Source organism: Stigmatopora argus, chromosome 11 (genome assembly GCF_051989625.1).
Source record: "Stigmatopora argus isolate UIUO_Sarg chromosome 11, RoL_Sarg_1.0, whole genome shotgun sequence".
NCBI lineage: Eukaryota > Metazoa > Chordata > Actinopteri > Syngnathiformes > Syngnathidae > Stigmatopora > Stigmatopora argus.
In genome coordinates this window covers 18,245,200-18,263,358 of record NC_135397.1, presented here as the reverse complement: position 1 = coordinate 18,263,358, position 18,159 = coordinate 18,245,200, and the positions used below count along the sequence as shown (strand labels likewise).

At 43.1% G+C, this 18,159-nt stretch overlaps 1 protein-coding gene across 8 annotated transcripts in view; it reads left to right on the top strand.

The window, feature by feature from the left end:
- The window catches only part of zswim8 (zinc finger, SWIM-type containing 8), a 241,622-nt gene that overhangs the window by 18,125 nt on the left and 205,338 nt on the right, over positions 1–18,159 (top strand). For all 8 annotated transcript variants that reach the window (XR_013303934.1, XM_077613657.1, XM_077613656.1 and 5 more), the window contains exons 4-5: positions 4,329–4,501; positions 14,689–14,796. Coding sequence is in view for 7 of the 8 variants with exons in the window: in XM_077613657.1 (XP_077469783.1) it covers positions 4,329–4,501; positions 14,689–14,796 (281 nt within the window). In the remaining variant the exon portion in view is untranslated. The remainder of the gene's footprint in view (positions 1–4,328; positions 4,502–14,688; positions 14,797–18,159) is intronic.

Here is an 18,159-nt window from a genome sequence, read left to right as displayed (position 1 = left end):
TACCCGGATATACGAGGAATTTGAGATACGAGTGAAATTCCAAGCAAATATTTCCCTTGAGATATGAGGCAAATTTTGAGATTGGATTGGATAACTTTATTCATCCCGTATTCGGGAAATTTCATTGTCACAGTAGCAACAGGGTGAGAATGCAGATACAGGGAAAGGCATTTTAGACATGCTATATTTTCACCGTGTGCGGTCGATTGGTCGCCGGTCTTTTGGTCACCGGTCTTTTGGTCGCGGTCTTTAGGTCGCCCGGAAGTTTGGTCGTCGTCTTTTGGGTCGCCGGGTTTTTTTGTCGCCGGTCTTTGGTCGCCTGATCGGCTACTGCCATCTAGTGTCAATTTATTAAATAGCAGATGGTGTTTTTATTGAAGCAGTCCAATGAACCTACCTTCATTCTCTCTTGGGAACTTGCAATGTTGAAATACTTTAGATTAGATGGTCATTTTTATCAAACAAATAAAAGTATTAGTATACTTTTAGTTAGACAGTATTTAGAACGTTTCAACAGTATTTAGACTCTAAATACTGTTGAAACGATCTAAATACTGTTGAAACGATCTAAATATCTAATATCAAAATATCAATAAGAGCACTCATTTAACACATCAATAAGAGCACTCATTTAACACATCAATAAGAGCACTCATTTAACACATCGGCTGCTGCCATTGACTGTCATAGGCGTCCAATGAACCTTCATTCTCTCTGGGAGAACGTGCAATGTTGAAATACTTTAGATGAGATGGTCATTTTTATCAAACATCAAAATATCAATAAGAGCACTCATTTAACACATCGGCTTCTGCCATTGACTGTCATAGGCGTCCAATGAACCTTCATTCTCTCTGGGAGAATGAATGGGAGAATCTCTCTTAAGGTAGAAAAATGGTTAAGAATGCCCAGAAAAGTGTTCCAAAAGCGGAGTAATAGTTTTTAAAACAGCATTTAATGATTAAATACAAATACTGAAGCTTTTCAGACATTAATTGGGGGTGATTTTCCCGGAGGAAAGACAGCTATAAACCTCGGCGCGACCAAATGCGACGACCATTTGCGACGAGCTCTAAAACAGGCACTCATTAAACGCCATAACACCGCCTTCAGGTCAGTAGACAAGTTACAACACAGTGCTGCCAGAGCAGACCTGAAGAGAGGCATTAAGGCCAAGGCAGCATATACAAGGAAAATTGAAGACCACTTCGCAGGAAATAACCCAAAGAAGATGTGGCAGGGAATATGACATATTACCAATTACAATGACAATAATATGTCTGTTAATGCAGATGCCTCACTAGGAGAGGAACTGAACCGTTTCTTTGCCCGCTTTTAGAGGGGGAGAGGGGGAGACGGAGAGGGGGAGACAGAGAGGGGGAGACAGAGAGGGGGAGAGACGGAGTGGGGGAGAGACGGAGTGGGGGAGAGACGGAGTGGGGGAGAGACGGAGTGGGGGAGAGACGGAGTGGGGGAGAGACGGAGTGGGGGAGAGACGGAGTGGGGGAGAGACGGAGTGGGGGAGAGACGGAGTGGGGGAGAGACGGAGTGGGGGAGAGACGGAGTGGGGGAGAGACGGAGTGGGGGAGAGACGGAGTGGGGGAGAGACGGAGTGGGGGAGAGACGGAGTGGGGGAGAGACGGAGTGGGGGAGAGACGGAGTGGGGGAGAGACGGAGTGGGGGAGAGACGGAGTGGGGGAGAGACGGAGTGGGGGAGAGACGGAGTGGGGGAGAGACGGAGTGGGGGAGAGACGGAGTGGGGGAGAGACGGAGTGGGGGAGAGACGGAGTGGGGGAGAGACGGAGTGGGGGAGAGACGGAGTGGGGGAGAGACGGAGTGGGGGAGAGACGGAGTGGGGGAGAGACGGAGTGGGGGAGAGACGGAGTGGGGGAGAGACGGAGTGGGGGAGAGACGGAGAGGCAGAGAGACGGAGAGGCAGAGTGAGACGGAGAGGCAGAGTGAGACGGAGAGGCAGAGAGAGGCAGAGTGAGACAGAGAGGCAGAGAGAGGCAGAGTGAGACGGAGAGGCAGAGAGAGGCAGAGTGAGACGGAGAGGCAGAGAGAGGCAGAGTGAGACGGAGAGGCAGAGAGAGGCAGAGTGAGAGTGAGACGGAGAGGCAGAGAGAGGCAGAGTGAGACGGAGAGGCAGAGAGAGGCAGAGTGAGAGTGAGACGGAGAGGCAGAGAGAGGCAGAGTGAGAGTGAGACGGAGAGGCAGAGAGAGAGAGTGAGACGGAGAGGCAGAGAGAGAGAGTGAGACGGAGAGGCAGAGAGAGAGAGTGAGACGGAGAGGCAGAGAGAGAGAGTGAGACGGAGAGGCAGAGAGAGAGAGTGAGACGGAGAGGCAGAGAGAGGCAGAGTGAGACGGAGAGGCAGAGAGAGGCAGAGTGAGAGTGAGACGGAGAGGCAGAGAGAGAGAGTGAGACGGAGAGGCAGAGAGAGAGAGAGTGAGACGGAGAGGCAGAGAGAGAGAGAGTGAGACGGAGAGGCAGAGAGAGAGAGAGTGAGACGGAGAGGCAGAGAGAGAGAGTGAGACGGAGAGGCAGAGAGAGAGAGTGAGACGGAGAGGCAGAGAGAGAGAGTGAGACGGAGAGGCAGAGAGAGAGAGTGAGACGGAGAGGCAGAGAGAGAGAGTGAGACGGAGAGGCAGAGAGAGAGAGTGAGACGGAGAGGCAGAGAGAGAGAGTGAGACGGAGAGGCAGAGAGAGAGAGTGAGACGGAGAGGCAGAGAGAGAGAGTGAGACGGAGAGGCAGAGAGAGAGAGAGTGAGACGGAGAGGCAGAGAGAGAGAGAGTGAGACGGAGAGGCAGAGAGAGAGAGTGAGACGGAGAGGCAGAGAGAGAGAGTGAGACGGAGAGGCAGAGAGAGAGAGTGAGACGGAGAGGCAGAGAGAGAGTGAGACGGAGAGGCAGAGAGAGAGTGAGACGGAGAGGCAGAGAGAGGCAGAGAGAGAGAGTGAGACGGAGAGGCAGAGAGAGAGGCAGAGAGAGAGGCAGAGAGAGAGAGAGAGACGGAGAGGCAGAGAGAGAGAGAGTGAGACGGAGAGGCAGAGAGAGAGAGTGAGACGGAGAGGCAGAGAGAGAGAGTGAGACGGAGAGGCAGAGAGAGAGAGTGAGACGGAGAGGCAGAGAGAGTGAGACGGAGAGGCAGAGAGAGAGTGAGACAGAGAGGCAGAGAGAGAGTGAGACAGAGAGAGAGAGACAGAGATAGAGAAATTCAAAATCAAATTTTTTCTCGTATCTCAAGGTAAATATTTGCTTGTAATTTTACTCGTATCTCAAATTGCTCATATGTCGGGGAACTCGTATGTCAAGGTATTACTGTAAAAAGCTTTCCCAAGATGGCGCCGTCACGCGGAAGCCAGTGACAGTAGCTCTGTCCACTCTGATTTGTTTTTCGGGTTTTACAGCCCTTCTATGTTTTTTTAATCACATTTTAATATTTCTTAATACATTCCTTTTTACTTTACTTTGTACTTTATACTTTTTACTTAAATGTTTTTACAACTTTCCTTGTTCTGTTAGCCTTCTTTCTGCTACTTGTTTTTTGGAACGATTCAGCCATGCCTATGCTGTCATACACATGGGACTAGCTGTTACAATACGCAGCAGAAGGAGCAACACCTCAATGCCCCTGGAAATTTGGAGCTGGACAAAAGTGCCGGGAGAAGAAGCAACGCTTCTGACCAACCATTCCATCATGGGATTAGATGGAAGAGCTGTCGGCGCTTACCAGGCCTGAAGCGGAGTCCTGCTCTGCTGCTGTTGTCTTCAGCTCCAGACTATTGAGGAACTGTGCGGATAAGCTTGGAAGAGTGACTCTGCATATTCTCTACCTCGGTCACAGTCTGCAGAAGTTCCCCATCTTGTGGAAGACTTCCTGTTTGTGGTTCCAGTTTTTGTCCAACTTTACAACGTCTTTTTGAGTCTGTATCCGTTTAAGCTACCGCCACCAAGATGGCGCCGTTCAAGTGGCAGCCGGCGGCGGTAGCTCCGTCCACTCTTGCTCGTTTTGTCTTTTTGCTGCTTTTCTGTCTTAATGATTTGATTTGGTGATTCTTAATGATCCCATTTACTTTGATTTGCTTTATACTTTGTGCTTTTGCTTTGTTGTTCTGTCTAATCACCCTCTGCTACTGTCACAATGAAATTTCCCAAATACGGGATGAATAAAGTTATCCAATCCAATAACCTGGAAATTTCGAGCCTAGAGGCATTCGTAAGTAGAGGTATGACTGTATATATATATACATGTATAAATGTCTGTATACTAAAGATATGTAGTACAAATATATATATATATATATATTTTTTATCTTTTTTCTATCAGGCTTCCATCTCAGTGCTACAGTTGTCCCCAGTCAATCTGGACAATCAAAAGGCTCCTACAACATGGCTGTCATGTTTGATCGTTGCCGTATCACCTCCTGCAGTTGTACATGTGGTGCTGGGGCAAAATGGTGTTCACATGTGGTGGCACTGTGTCTCTTTAGGATCCACAATGTAAGTATAAAAGCCATGACATATTTCAACATCACAATCCAAATTAATGTTGTGTGGTATGGAAACAAAATATGGTATGGCCCATTTTATATTAGGATATCATCAATATGCTAAGGTGTAATACATTTTTATTTGCGATAATTTATACAACATTTATGGCATTCTTTACTTCACTCAAATTTGACCTTCACATTAAACTGACCTGCTGCTAAGATTGCATTCATACAGGAAGACATTGTCTCTAATTTTCTACCTACAAGTATTTTTTACTTTTAAAAATCACATTATCACAAGTTTTACACACTGATTAAATGATTAAATCTTGTCATTCTATTAATAAATCAGTTATCAAGACTGACACAAAACTGAACGCTTTTGAAATTGTGCAATAAAAATCATTTTTGGAATGGGTTTTCTTGACCTAGCTGAAACTAGGTAATCAAGGGTAAGTATTACGACATCGGATGTGTGACTCATTAGGAAGCAGTAGTTTAGACTAGTTAATCTTAATCATGCAATGACTCGAGGTCATCTTTTAGTTGGTTGGAATACGAATTTGAATGTGAGTCAGAGAATGACGTACAGTGGTAGCTCTACTTACAAAATTGATTGGTTCCAGAACTTGTTTCGGATCTTGGATTTAGTATAGCAGCAGTTTACATTGAATTACCATAATTCGTTCCAAAATCTTAGCCATTATATACCCTTTAAAAATGATGAAGGTATACCACTTGTGAATGAAATATGAATGCAAATGTATTTCTGTATGTAAAGAGAAAAAAATAAAACTATTTATTAGCCATTAAAATGTCGCCACAACACCTAACCAAACAAAAAGAAGTCCTACTCACCTCAGTTCAAACATGCTATGAGTGAAAGGGTTGGTTGAGCTAAATTCTCCCTTTCTCTATGCTTGCTTGCTTGCTCACCCGTCACTCAAATTGGTCATGTGGCCACGTGATGCCCCTCGATGTGCATTCGGGCGGGCAAAACGGCGGATGGGTTTTAGTCTGAGTTTGTTATTTTGAAGGGACAATATACATACTTATGAACACTTTTAAGACTGCTGGAAGGATGCATATGTCTGTCGTTGCAGTTTATTGCAGGCTTACCTGATTTAAAGACCAGTGTTATGACAGCACTTTCAGAATTCAGGACAGATTATGGATTTACTTATCATAGTAGTTTATGGTGCCAAGAGAAAGGCTTTGTGATATTTTAGAAATTTTACATCATTACCGCTAAATGCATCTTTTGCTTTGGAACTATTGAGACCAGACACCGCTTTCTCAACTTGTGACTGGGGAACTATGTGCAGATTAAGAATGGGTTTATTGGTGTTCAGTGCTGTTGGTGGGTGAAATTATATCTGAGAGAATTTGCTAGGTGTCCGTTTTTTAACGGAGTCTATAAAATAATCATTAAACGTTGTATCTATGTCCCTTGGCTCACGGATTGTTTTCTCCTTCAACTGTAACTCCTTTATTTCATTGTGCTTTAAACAATTTCTTGTCATTTTTTTAAAAATAGATTTTTCGAGATCTCTTTCATGTTCCCTTTCACAGTACTAATTATGATATGTATTTTGCAGATCAAATTTCTTTTATTACTTTATTTCTTAGAGAGGTAAATGCCTGTCTTTCATTAACCCTTTTTCTTTTAAGTGATATTTTAAGAGCGTGGTCTCTTTTTTTCTTTTTTTTAACTAATGCCTGTATGGCTTCATTTAACCATGGAAGGTGATTCTTTTTTTGATGGTCTAGCTTTAACCTTTCTTGTAAATGCAGACATTGTGTCTTGGATAACAGTCATCAAAATATTACAACTGTCAGTAGCATGACTATGGCAGAGATAATCGTCCCAATTTATATTGTTAAGCGCCTGTGTCAAATTTGGAATCTCCCTTTTTTGGTACTCTCATCTGCTTTTATATGGTTTTATGAGCGCATGAGTATCTCTTTTTCTTTCTTTAGAACAGGAAGAGGTTATGGTTTGACAGACCAGTGATCTATTGAACGTCTTTTGGATCCTCTCACACTTATTGGAATAGATTAGATCTATGCATGTTCCGGAAGAAGTACTTAGACTAGTAGGAACTTTGATTAGTTGTCTCATCTCACTTTCTGACTCGCTTTATCCCTGAATTGGTGGCCAGCCAATCACATGGCACAGGGAGACTAACAACCATTCATGCTCACACTCATACCTCGGGGCAATTTGTGTCCAATCAGCCTACCATGCATGTGTTTGGAATGTGGGAGGAAACCAAAGTACCCGGAGACAACACACGCAGACCCGGGGAGAACATGCAAACTCCACACAGGTGAACTGACCTGAATTTGAACCCAGGTCTCCCACTGCGAGGCTGACGCGTTAACCACACAGCCGCCTGGCCGCTCTCAAAAATGATTTCCAAAATGTTTTAATAATAATAATAATAATCGGACATAGGCCCTGTCGTCATCATCAACAACTAAAAGCCTACTTGTCATCACATCCAGAAACTGTGTATGACGAAATTGGTGGTGCTTCTCCATCAGCTGCGTTTACTCGGCAAAAGACTTAAATAAGTGATAGTTACGGACTTGTAATCTGGCATACTGCTGTTATGGATACAGGTCACTTACCTCTCACTGTCTTTCCCTTACCTTCAGTCAGCTAGTAGGAGGCAGATCAACACCCAAACATCTTTTCATATTACCTCAGAAGGGAATGTGTGTCGTGTTACTGCAAATTTAGAGTTCTGATGGATGTGGGGAAAAAACTGTCCTTAAGCCTATTTGTCTGTACTTTGTGGGACCTATAGCGTCTGCCAGAGGGTAGCAGCTGGAACAGATTGTGACCAGGGTGGTAAGGGTCCCCTATGATGTTCCTGGCTCTGCTGAGGTAACGAGGGCTGGCAATGTCTTCCAGTGAGGGCAGAGAGCAGCCGACAATCCTCTGGGCAGTGTTAATCACTTTCTGCATGGCCTTTTTGTTTGCCGCCGTGCTTCCAGCGTACCACACTGTGATGCAAAACGCCAGGATGCTCTCTACAGTGGTTCTATAGAAGGTTATCAGAAGCTTGGTGCCCAAGTTGTTCTTCCTAAGTACCCTGAGGAAATGGAGTCGTTTCTGAGCCTTCTTCACTACTGCCGTGATGTTTGTAGACCATGAGAGCTTATCCGTGACGTGGACCCCCAGTAATTTAAAGGACTGGACCCTGTCTACACATACTCCATTTATGAGGAGTGGGGCCAGATCTGTGCCGTGTTTGCGAAAGTCCAGGATTATTTCTTTAGTTTTCGTGGTGTTCAGTGTGAGATTGTTCACCGAGCACCACGAAGACAGTTTGTTGACCTCATCTCTGTAGGCCAACTCATCCCCTCCTGAGATGAGTCCGACCACAGTGGTGTCGTCAGCGAATTTGATGATGGCGTTAGACTGGTGGGTGGGTGTACAGTCGTATGTGTACAGGGAGTACAGAAGAGGACTCAGTACACAGCCTTGAGGGGAGCCAGTGCTCAGTGTAATGGAGGAAGAGAGGTGGGGACCAAGTCTAACAGTTTGTGGTCGGTTGGTCAAGAAGTTCTTTATCCAGCAGCAGATTGAAGAGGATAGTCCAAGGTGGGAGAGTTTGTCAGTCAGAATGTCCGGTTTTATGGTGTTGAAGGCTGAGCTATAGTCAATGAAGAGCATCCTCACGTAGTTCCCATGGTGTTCCAGGTGGCTCAGTGCTGTATGTAGAGCAATGGCAATAGCATCCTCAGTGGACCTGTTTGCTCTATAAGCAAACTGGTGAGGGTCAATTGAGGGAGGGATTGTATTCCTGATATGGCGGGCTATCAACTTTTCAAAGCACTTCATGATCACAGGCGTGAGTGCAACAGGCCTATAATCATTCATGCTGTCAATGGTTGGCTTTTTGGGGACAGGGATAATGGTGGCAGATTTCAGACAGGATGGAATGATGGATTGTTGCAGGGAACAACTGAATTTTTTTGTGAAGACTCCAGCCAGCTGGTCAGCACAGGCTTTGAGCACCTTCCCATATACTCCGTCTGGGCCAGCAGCCTTCCTGGTGTTCACAGACCGCATTACCAGTCTCACTTCCTGTTCCCGGAACTTCAGTGTATTGCTGCAGGGTGGTGGTGGGGGTGTTGAGACTGGGTCTGATTTGTCAGTCTCAAAGCGGGTAAAGAAACGGTTCAATTCCTCCGCTAGTGAGGCATCTGCGTTAACAGACATATTACTGTTATTGTAGTTGGTAATATGTCGTATTCCTTGCCACATCTTCTTTGGGTTATTTTCTGTGAAGTGCTCCTCAATTTTCTTAGTATATGCTGCCTTGGCCTTTTTAATGCCTCTTTTCAGCTGAGCTCTGGCAGCTCTATATTTTATCTTGTCCCCTGATCTAAAGGCGGTGTTACGGCATTTGATGAGTGCCTGTGTCATTGGTCATCCAGGGTTTTTGGATAGGAAAATTCCGTATTCGTTTATTTATAGTGACGTTGTCTATACAGTTTTTTATGTAAGAAAGTGCAGAGTCCGTGTAGTCCTGGAGGTTGTCGTGTACGAAAAGTTCCCAGTTGGTGCGGGAAAAACAGTCATGCAGCTGAGAAAGTGCGTCCTCGGGCCAAGTTTTTATTATCTTTATTTGTGGCGTTGTTTGCCTCCGGAGTGGAGTGTAAGCGAGGGTGAGAGATAGGCAGAGGTGATCTGATCCAGCTAGGTGAGGGAGGGAAGTGGCTTTATAAGCATGTTTGATGTTAGAATAGACATGGTCAAGAGTTTTTAATTTTTCAAGAAAAAATATTCATAATAAATAGAATTATTTCAAAAAGCTAACACTGTGATGCTTCACTTTGGGCTTCAACATTCGCGGCTTCATGACATTACAGATTTTTTTCTGAAGAAAAATAAAAAGTTAATGAAAATGTCAAAATCCACGCTGAAACTCGCAAGCTGAAGCAACTTCCCTGTCTCCCACTTGCCACTAAGAATATCGCGGAAGACAGAGGACTGTCACTTAACTCAGCACCGAGGAACGGGCGGTTGCCGTCATTTTTATCCGAAAATAGAGCTTTCTGAGCAGCCGGGAGCCCCTGTGAGGGTGGATTTTTATCAGAAATGTGAGGCCTGCGTGACGTTACGGCGGACGCCGTGGTCCTAAAAAACTGACCACTAATGTGACAGTAGATTCAAATAATCCACCTACATGCAATAAATGGTTATTCTTAAATAAAACACCAACAATATTAAAAATAATATTTTTTATTTAATGCGTAACATGTAATTGAAAGCTAGTTCAGTGTTAAATATGAATTACCGTATTTACTCGCATATAAACCACCTGCGCATCTAAGCCGCACCCTTAAAATTGCCTTAAAATTTTTGAATTTTACAATTTCTCTGGTATAAGCCGCCCCCTTATTCCCAATTTTGACCTCCATGTTCATGGTTTTAATAGGGAGTACAAATGTGTTACTTTGAAGGGAAAATCTTAAGAAAAATCACCAAGAGTGGTATTTCTGAGATACTGTATGAATCAAAAGCATATTATTAGGGTCAATATCATAAGTTAATATTCCTGCCTTTGTAAAATCTAAATATCAAATTATTCAATTTGAAAAAAAGAAATGAGTATATCTTGATGAGAACCTGATGCTTTCTAATTGCAGAAATTACAATTATCTTGTCAGAAGGTTAAGATGTTGTGGCAGCCCTATTGCTTCTAATGTCAACATATCTCAATTCTTTTGATGGTTCATGTTACTCCAATAGTTGTCACTTTCAAACTAAAATAAAAACAAAAACAAAGTGGATTTTTTGTTTTATTTCAAAATCAAGGCTACTCGCGGCTGGCCAGTCAGAGAATGTTTAACTAGGTTTAGATGGCAGCGCCCTAGCTAAGATGGCCGACACCCACCTAGGTAAGATTGCTGTCCACAAAGCGAGCAGTGATGGGAACGTGAGTTTTTTCACGTTTTATGCACCTACCTAAGTTTTTTGTTCTTGAATTTCATTCATAGAGGTCAAAATAAATTGTATTTAGCGTTTTATCTGTTTATCATTTCTCAGTTTTGAAATGCACAAGGTGGCGGCGCGCACGGGTGCAGCGGCTCAATGCTCTCCATTTTTTTTTCTTCTCAATCTTATCGTAATTTACTAACATCTGCGAGGCAAAGTTTTTCAACAGTCGCCAGGATTTAATTACTCTCGGGAGGGGATGCGATATATCCATCACAACAGATTACCAACGGACCTACGATATCCCCGAGGACATCTCGAGATCACCAGGATCTCCGTGGATAGTCAGCCCACTCAGAGCACGACGGAGGCGGCGAAGGGAAAGAAAGCAAAAGCTAGCTGCTAAGCTAAGGCAGCAACCACACCGAGCACCGCTTCCGAGTATCTTCTTGACCAACGCCAGATCCATCACCCACAAAATGGACGATTTGGAACTTTGCATGTACATACACAAGGAATGGTGCTGCGACAGTAGGATCATGAACACTGACATTGTAATGGCGGTTTACATCCCTCCGGATGCTAACGTTAGCACAGCACTTAGCCTCCTGCTAGCGGCTATAAACAAACAGCAGCTTGACCACCCCGATGGAGTCTTTATTGTCGCTGGTGACTTCAACAAAGCATGTTTAAAGACTTCTGCCTAAGTTTATCCAGTACGTGAAGTGTCATACCGGAGGAGATAAAACTAGACCATGTTTATTCTAATATCAAACATGCTTTTAGAGCCACACCCTTCCACCTAGCTGCATCAGCCCATCTATGCCTGTCCCTCACCCCGGCATACACCCCACTCCGGAGGCTAACAAGGCCACAAATAAAGATAATAAAAACAAGGCCCAAGGACGACCTTTTTCAGCTGCAGGACTGTTTTTCCCGCACCATTTGGGAACTTTTTGAACACCACAACCTCCAGGACTACCATGACTCTGTACTTTCCTACATAAAAAACTGCACGGACAAAGTCACTGTTAATAGACGAATACGGGTTTTTCCTAATAAAAAACCCTGGATGACCAGTGAGACACAGGCACTCATCAAATGCCGTAACACCGCCTTCAGGTCAGGGGACAAAGTACAATACAGCGCTACCAGAGCAGAGCTGAAGAGAGGCATTAAAAAGGCCAAGGCAGCATATACAAGGAAAATTGAGGAGCACTTCACAGGAAATAACCCAAAGAAGATGTGGCAGGGAATACGACATATTACCAATTACAATGACAATAATGTGTCTGTTAATGCAGATGCATCACTAGCAGAGGAACTGAACCGTTTCTTTGCCCGCTTTGACACTAACAAATCAGACCCAGTCTCAACACATCCACCACCACCCTGCAGCAGTACACTGGAGCTTCAGGAAAATGAAGTGAGACAGGTACTGCGGACTGTGAACACCAGGAAGGCTGCTGACGGAGTACCTGGGAAGGTGCTCAAAGCCTGTGCTGACCAGCTGACTGGTGTTTTCACAAAGATCTTCAATTGTTCCCTGCAACAATCCATCATCCCATCCTGCCTGAAATCTGCCACCATTATCCCTGTCCCTAAAAAGCCAACCATTGACAGCCTAAATGATTATAGCTCTGTTGCACTTACGCCTGTGATCATGAAGTGCTTTGAAAAGTTGGTAGCCCACCATATCAGGAATACAATCCCTCCCTCAATTGACCCTCACCAGTTTGCTTATAGAGCAAACAGGTCCACTGAGGATGCTATTACACTGAGCGCTGGCTCCCCTCAAGGCTGTGTACTGATTCCTCTTCTGTACTCCCTGTACACATACAACTGTACACCAACCCACCAGTCTAACACCATCATCAAATTTGCCGATGACACCACTGTGGTCGGACTTATCTCAGGAGAGGATGAGTCGGCCTACAGAGATGAGGTCAACAAACAGTCTTTGTGGTGTTTGGTGAACAATCTCACACTAAACACCACGAAAACTAAAGAAATAATCCTGGATTTTCGCAAACGCAGCACAGATCTGGCCCCACTCCTCATAAATGGAGTATGCATAGACAGGGTCCAGTCCTTCAAATTCCTGGGGGTCCACGTCACGGACAAGCTCTCCTGGTCTACCAACAGTGGTGAAGAAGGCCCAGAAGCGACTCCATTTCCTGAGGGTACTCAGGATGAACAACTTGGACACTAAGCTTCTGGTAACCTTCTATAGAGCCACTGTGTAGAGCATCCTGGCATACTGCATTACAGTGTCGTACGCTGGAAGCACGGCAGCAGACAGAGAGGCCATGCAGAGGGTGATCACTGCCCAGAAGATCATTGGCTGCTCTCTGCCCTCACTGGATGACATTGCCAGCCCTTGCTACCCCAGCAGAGCCAGGAACATTGTCAGGGACCAATACCACCCAGGTCACAACCTGTTTCAGACGCTACAGGTCTCACAAAGCACGGACAAATAGACAAGGACATTTTTTCTCCATAGCCATCAGGACTCTGAACTTGAGTTAGCACGACACAATCCCTTCTGTGCAATAACTTCGGGGTGTGCAATAACAATGCGCAATATCTTAGAAATCTGTGCAAAATTTTAGAATCTGTGCAATATTTTAGAATTCTGTGCAATATTTTAGAATTCACCTAGCTGGGATGTGACTTTTTATACCTTTATACTACTATTTATTTTTTTACTGGGAAAACACACTTTGAAAAGCTTGGAGTAGTAATTTCGTTATACACAGCTGTGTATGATGACAATAAAGGCATTTGATTTGAAATAAATTACCGTATCGGGGCAATTGCTTGTGTCATGGCGCCATTTTGTTGTGACGTCATCGTACCATGGCGGCGTCAACTTGCAGTTTCGTGCATGTCTTGATTTTATGCGCATATAAGCCGTACCCTCGATTCAGTCATCATTCTTTTGTCCGACAAAAGCGGTTTATATGCGATGCGAGTAAATGGGGTAGTATAAAAACACAACATATTTCTTTTGTTGTGTCCTAATTAGAGCGGCCATCCTATACTGCTCAATGAGCATGGTACTACGTTTGAAGCAAAATTAGTTATTATTTTACCAAACAGATTTTTCTTAATGCAGTCAGTTGAATGGTATCTTACTGTAGGATATGAAAAAGCAGACATCTGTATTTGTGTTGAATATGACGTGATTTTTAATTTTCAAAGGAAGTCAGCATTTAGCAGCTAACTGAGCTTAAGACTGTGCAAGAAATGAGCTTGCTGCCTTTTCCTCCCAAACATGGCAAGTCTGTTGTACATTTTTTCTATGTTTTGCACCATTTACAAATGCAGTAAATCAGCAAGTTTTCTTTTTTGAAATTTCACCTTTTAACCACAAAAAAATGTGTTTTGGTCCTCAATGTAGTAAAAAACACTCCATGATATGTAAAGAAATGTATTTTGTGGGTTTGAATTTTAGTTCTACTGTGTTTCGATGACAAATAAACATCTGAACAGAAATGTAGCAAAATGATTTATTGTATATCGCAAGAGGCCTTCTAAAATGTTCTCTTTGCCTGAGTTAGATGCCATCTTAACGCCATTCCATTTGATATGTATGTCACTAACCTGTATTGAAGATTAATAAAGTTTGCCCTTGAGAATCTTTTTGTCCTGAAAATCTATTCACACACGCTCTGCACTTCTGTCACAATGAAAGGCAACAGCACAGAAAATTATCTACAAATAGGGCAGAAGTGTTTTTTTAAGAGTCAGGATTCATAGCCTGGGCACAAACTCTGGTCCTTGAGGGAACCTATCAAGTCTGCTGTCCATGTCATCTTCCTCGAACTCAACTGAATCAAATGATTCTTTCCTCAGCAATCTCTCTAAAGCCTGATAATTAGCCTGATTAATTATGTACGAATTTACCATTTAGGGTTGGGTGTCTAGTCATACATTTGCCTTGTTCGGGTACCTCAGAAATGAAGGAGTGACACATGGTCCAATTGGACTCTATCCACCGCCTCTTAACCAGGGTCACGAGCGAAATCATTGGAATTGAAATGTCTTCTAACAGGCCCCTGTTAGAAGACATTTCAATTCCAATGATTTCGCTCGTGACCCCTGGTTAGGCGTTCCCAACAGATCCTCACAGAACATTTGGCGAATTACAAAATTCCCACACAATTATTATATCCAGGATTTTTAGATTTTACAAGGGATCTTCCAATGTCAATTCATGGTTGTTTTCTGCACAGGCCTCAGCTGTCTGTTTGAGGGCCCCAGTGTCAGAGTCTTTATCCAGGCTGCAGAGAGATCAGCTTCAAAAATTTGCCCAGTATCTCATTAGTGAGCTTCCTCAACAGGTATGTTCCTTTTCCTAAAATGTTTTAATATTAATTTCTCTTTGCATTCTGTTGGTAGTTTTACCAAATTAGGACTGTCCTGTTGCAGACTAGGGACATTTAATTTGAAAAATGATTTCTATCTAAAGCAAGGAGGGAGGGAGCGAGGAAGGGAGCGAGGGAGGTAGGAGGAAGAGAAGGAGAGAGACTTGACGGACGCGCTCGTAACATAAACTTTAAATTTAACTTAAATGAACTTCGATTACTATACACTTAAAATAAGTTTTCATCTCATGTTACACTAAATTTAACCGTTCTTGTGCAATAGCCGATGGAGAGATGTCAATATAGTCCACCGTGGCTTTCGAGGCTGAACTTCCTGCTTCTCCATGCCTCAGAACCGAGTGTATCAAGTTTGTTTTTAAAATTATTGAACCAGCTTTGAAGGGTTCGAATGTCTAGGTATTACTGTATGGCGAGACCCGTCACCATGGGCATGCCATGGGGGTCGTGCAGGTTACTATGCCTCTTCCCCCCACACAAAGCAAGACGAGACAGCAGCCATCAACCATTTCCTGTGCAAAGGTCTTTGGGAGTTTTTGTGAACATGACCAGCTTTCAGGTTGTCACAGCTAACAGTTATTGTTTTTCAATGTCCGATAGTACAGTGGTACCTCGAGATACGAGCTTAATGCATTCCGGGACAGAGCTCGTATGTCGATATTCTCGTAACTCAAACAAACGTTTCCCATAGAAATGGACTAAAAACATATTAATTCATTCCAACCCTCTGAAAAAACTTCAAAAACAGGATATTGGATTGGAAAAACATTTTTATTTGTTCTAATTTGCCATCTATTAACAAAGTAACAAATAACTAGTGGTTTAATAGTACTAATGTGTTTAATAGTACTAAAGTTACACGGAATTTGCGGAGGGGAGAAAGAGGGACAGAGAGGGGGGGGGACTTTTGCGCGGCAACGCGCTCGTAACATAACAAACAAATTTAAATAAACTTGGATTACGATGCAGACACTCAAAAATAAGTTTATTCTAACTTTACACTAAACCTAATTCTAATTTAGTTTTTAAATTTTGATACCTTTCTTCTCCCGGCTTGGCTCTATTTGCCCCGCCTCCACCCTGACTTTCAGATGGAACCTATTGAGGGTTGTTTGCTTTTGTATTCCCTTCAAAATATTCCGAAAAGGATGCACACAAATGTCCTCACAATAGGATAACGCACGACCACTTGCCAACGAGAAGTAGTATATACGCCATCCGCACTGACTAACGGGAAAAAAAACACCGAAAAAATGCAACGCTCCGCCCAGTGCTCGCAGAGACATTACACGAGGGAGTTACAACCAGAGAGACATTACACGAGGGAGTAGCGGGTAGAGAGGCAGTGCCCATGATGTTCTTATGAGCAGCCTCTCGCGTCCGCTGTCTGCTCGTATATCAAATTTGTCTCGTATCTCAAGATAAATATTTGTTCAAAATTTTACTCGTATCTCAAATTGCATGTATGTCGGGGCACTCGTAAATGGAGGTACCACTGTACAAAAATAAATTTAAAAAAATAATAGCCTTGTTCATAAAATGCAATTTTGCAACTTTGTAATGCCCAGCTGAGCAGATTGGTAGGGAAATCTTTCCTTGTTTTCAGCAGGGCTAACGGCAATTGAAAAGCACAATAGATTGCCAGTAATTTTTAAAACCTTGTGTACTTGCACCTACACAAATTTTAATTTTGTGTTCACACATACATAAACATAATACAGAGCTACCAACCTCCATCAACCCCATTTCAGGAGTACTCTTGTCCCATTTACGAAATTTTTCCGTAGTGATTGTGATTCACACAAAATCGATAGAAAATATAAAAACAATAATATAGGACAATTTAAATAAAACTGTTATCATGTTTTTATATTAATTGAAATATTGTGTTTTTGCAAACTATTGAAAAAGTTTGTTTGGGTCCTTCTACATGCGTTTTACAGTTCCATGTGTCACGCTGAAGTCGCGGACGCATGTTGTACCATATGCGAATTTCGGTCCTTTTGGAGACTGCTTCAACATGGGACATTTTGTCGAATACGAACCAATAAACTTCTCAGAGTGTCTGGGTTTCTTATTAGAAGTTTCATCCAAATTGCGCTTGACCCGAGCAGGCATATTGTTAAGACTTACGAGTGCCGTGTACGACTACGTCCTTTAGAACAGCGTTTCCCAACCTTTTTCTCACCGTGGATCGGTAAAGCTCTTTCGATTTTCCCACGGACTGGCTAATGGGGAGGCGACAACTTAAGACAAAATTGTGTGGGGGAGGGGTAGGTGCATGAACAACGTCCACAACGTTAAAAATTAGTCACATGCGTAATAGCAATGATCTATTATTATTATGACAACTTTTCTCATTTCAAGTAGGAGGGTGAGATTGAAAACGTTAATATATATTACTCTGACGGACCAGCACAGGGTGCCTCACGGTGGTTGGGGACCACTGCTTTAGAACAACCCCGGAAATGATAGGATTTGTTTCATACCAAAAGCTTGGTGGTTTAGTCAGCCTTAATAATACTTAGTTCCCTTATGAAAAAAACGAAGCGATCGAGCTATGTAATTGATTCCGAATCGATTGCTATGCTGAAGTCGCCCAAGACGAATCATTTGTCAGAACTTCTAACTCGGATGATTCACCAAACAATTGTTACGGTGAATTTTGAGGCATTTAAATTGAAAATGTGGTACTTTTCCGAAATGGTTGCTTCAAAAAAAATTCAGGTGACAATTTTCTTTTATTTCCGGAGTTTAGGGAAGTTGTTCAGAGTCCTGGAGTTTGCGTTGCTTGTCTGGCTAAACTCCAGAAATTCCGGAGAAGTTGGCAGCTCTGACAATATGTATATTAGAGATGCAATGAAAATGTCATGGCCAAAATTTGGCTAAAATTTGGTTTCAGTTCCAAATGCTTTTTTTCCCCAAAGAATTAAAATTACCGAAAACGAAAGTAGTAGTAGGTAGTGTGAACTTCTCTTGTTGCTTGCTATCTGGTAGAGCTAGTCACCCTCACTGTCGAACATTTGTTTTCTACCTTTATATCTTGTTTTCTTGAACCCTTTGAGCAGTTAAAATCATGACTAACAGCAAAAAAAATGTCCCGGCAATAGCCAGACAGACAGGCAAAAGATGGATGAAACCCGGGAGAAAGCACAGGCGTGGGAATCGAGCGTGCAGCGCAAGCTAAAAGATCAGGAGCCCTCGATTGGATGTATATCCAATAAATATTTTGTATTTTTAACCATTAAAAATCGTATTTAAAAAATAATAATTGATTAAGATTTGAAAAAATCTGAAGAATTGGCCTGTTACTATTATTTT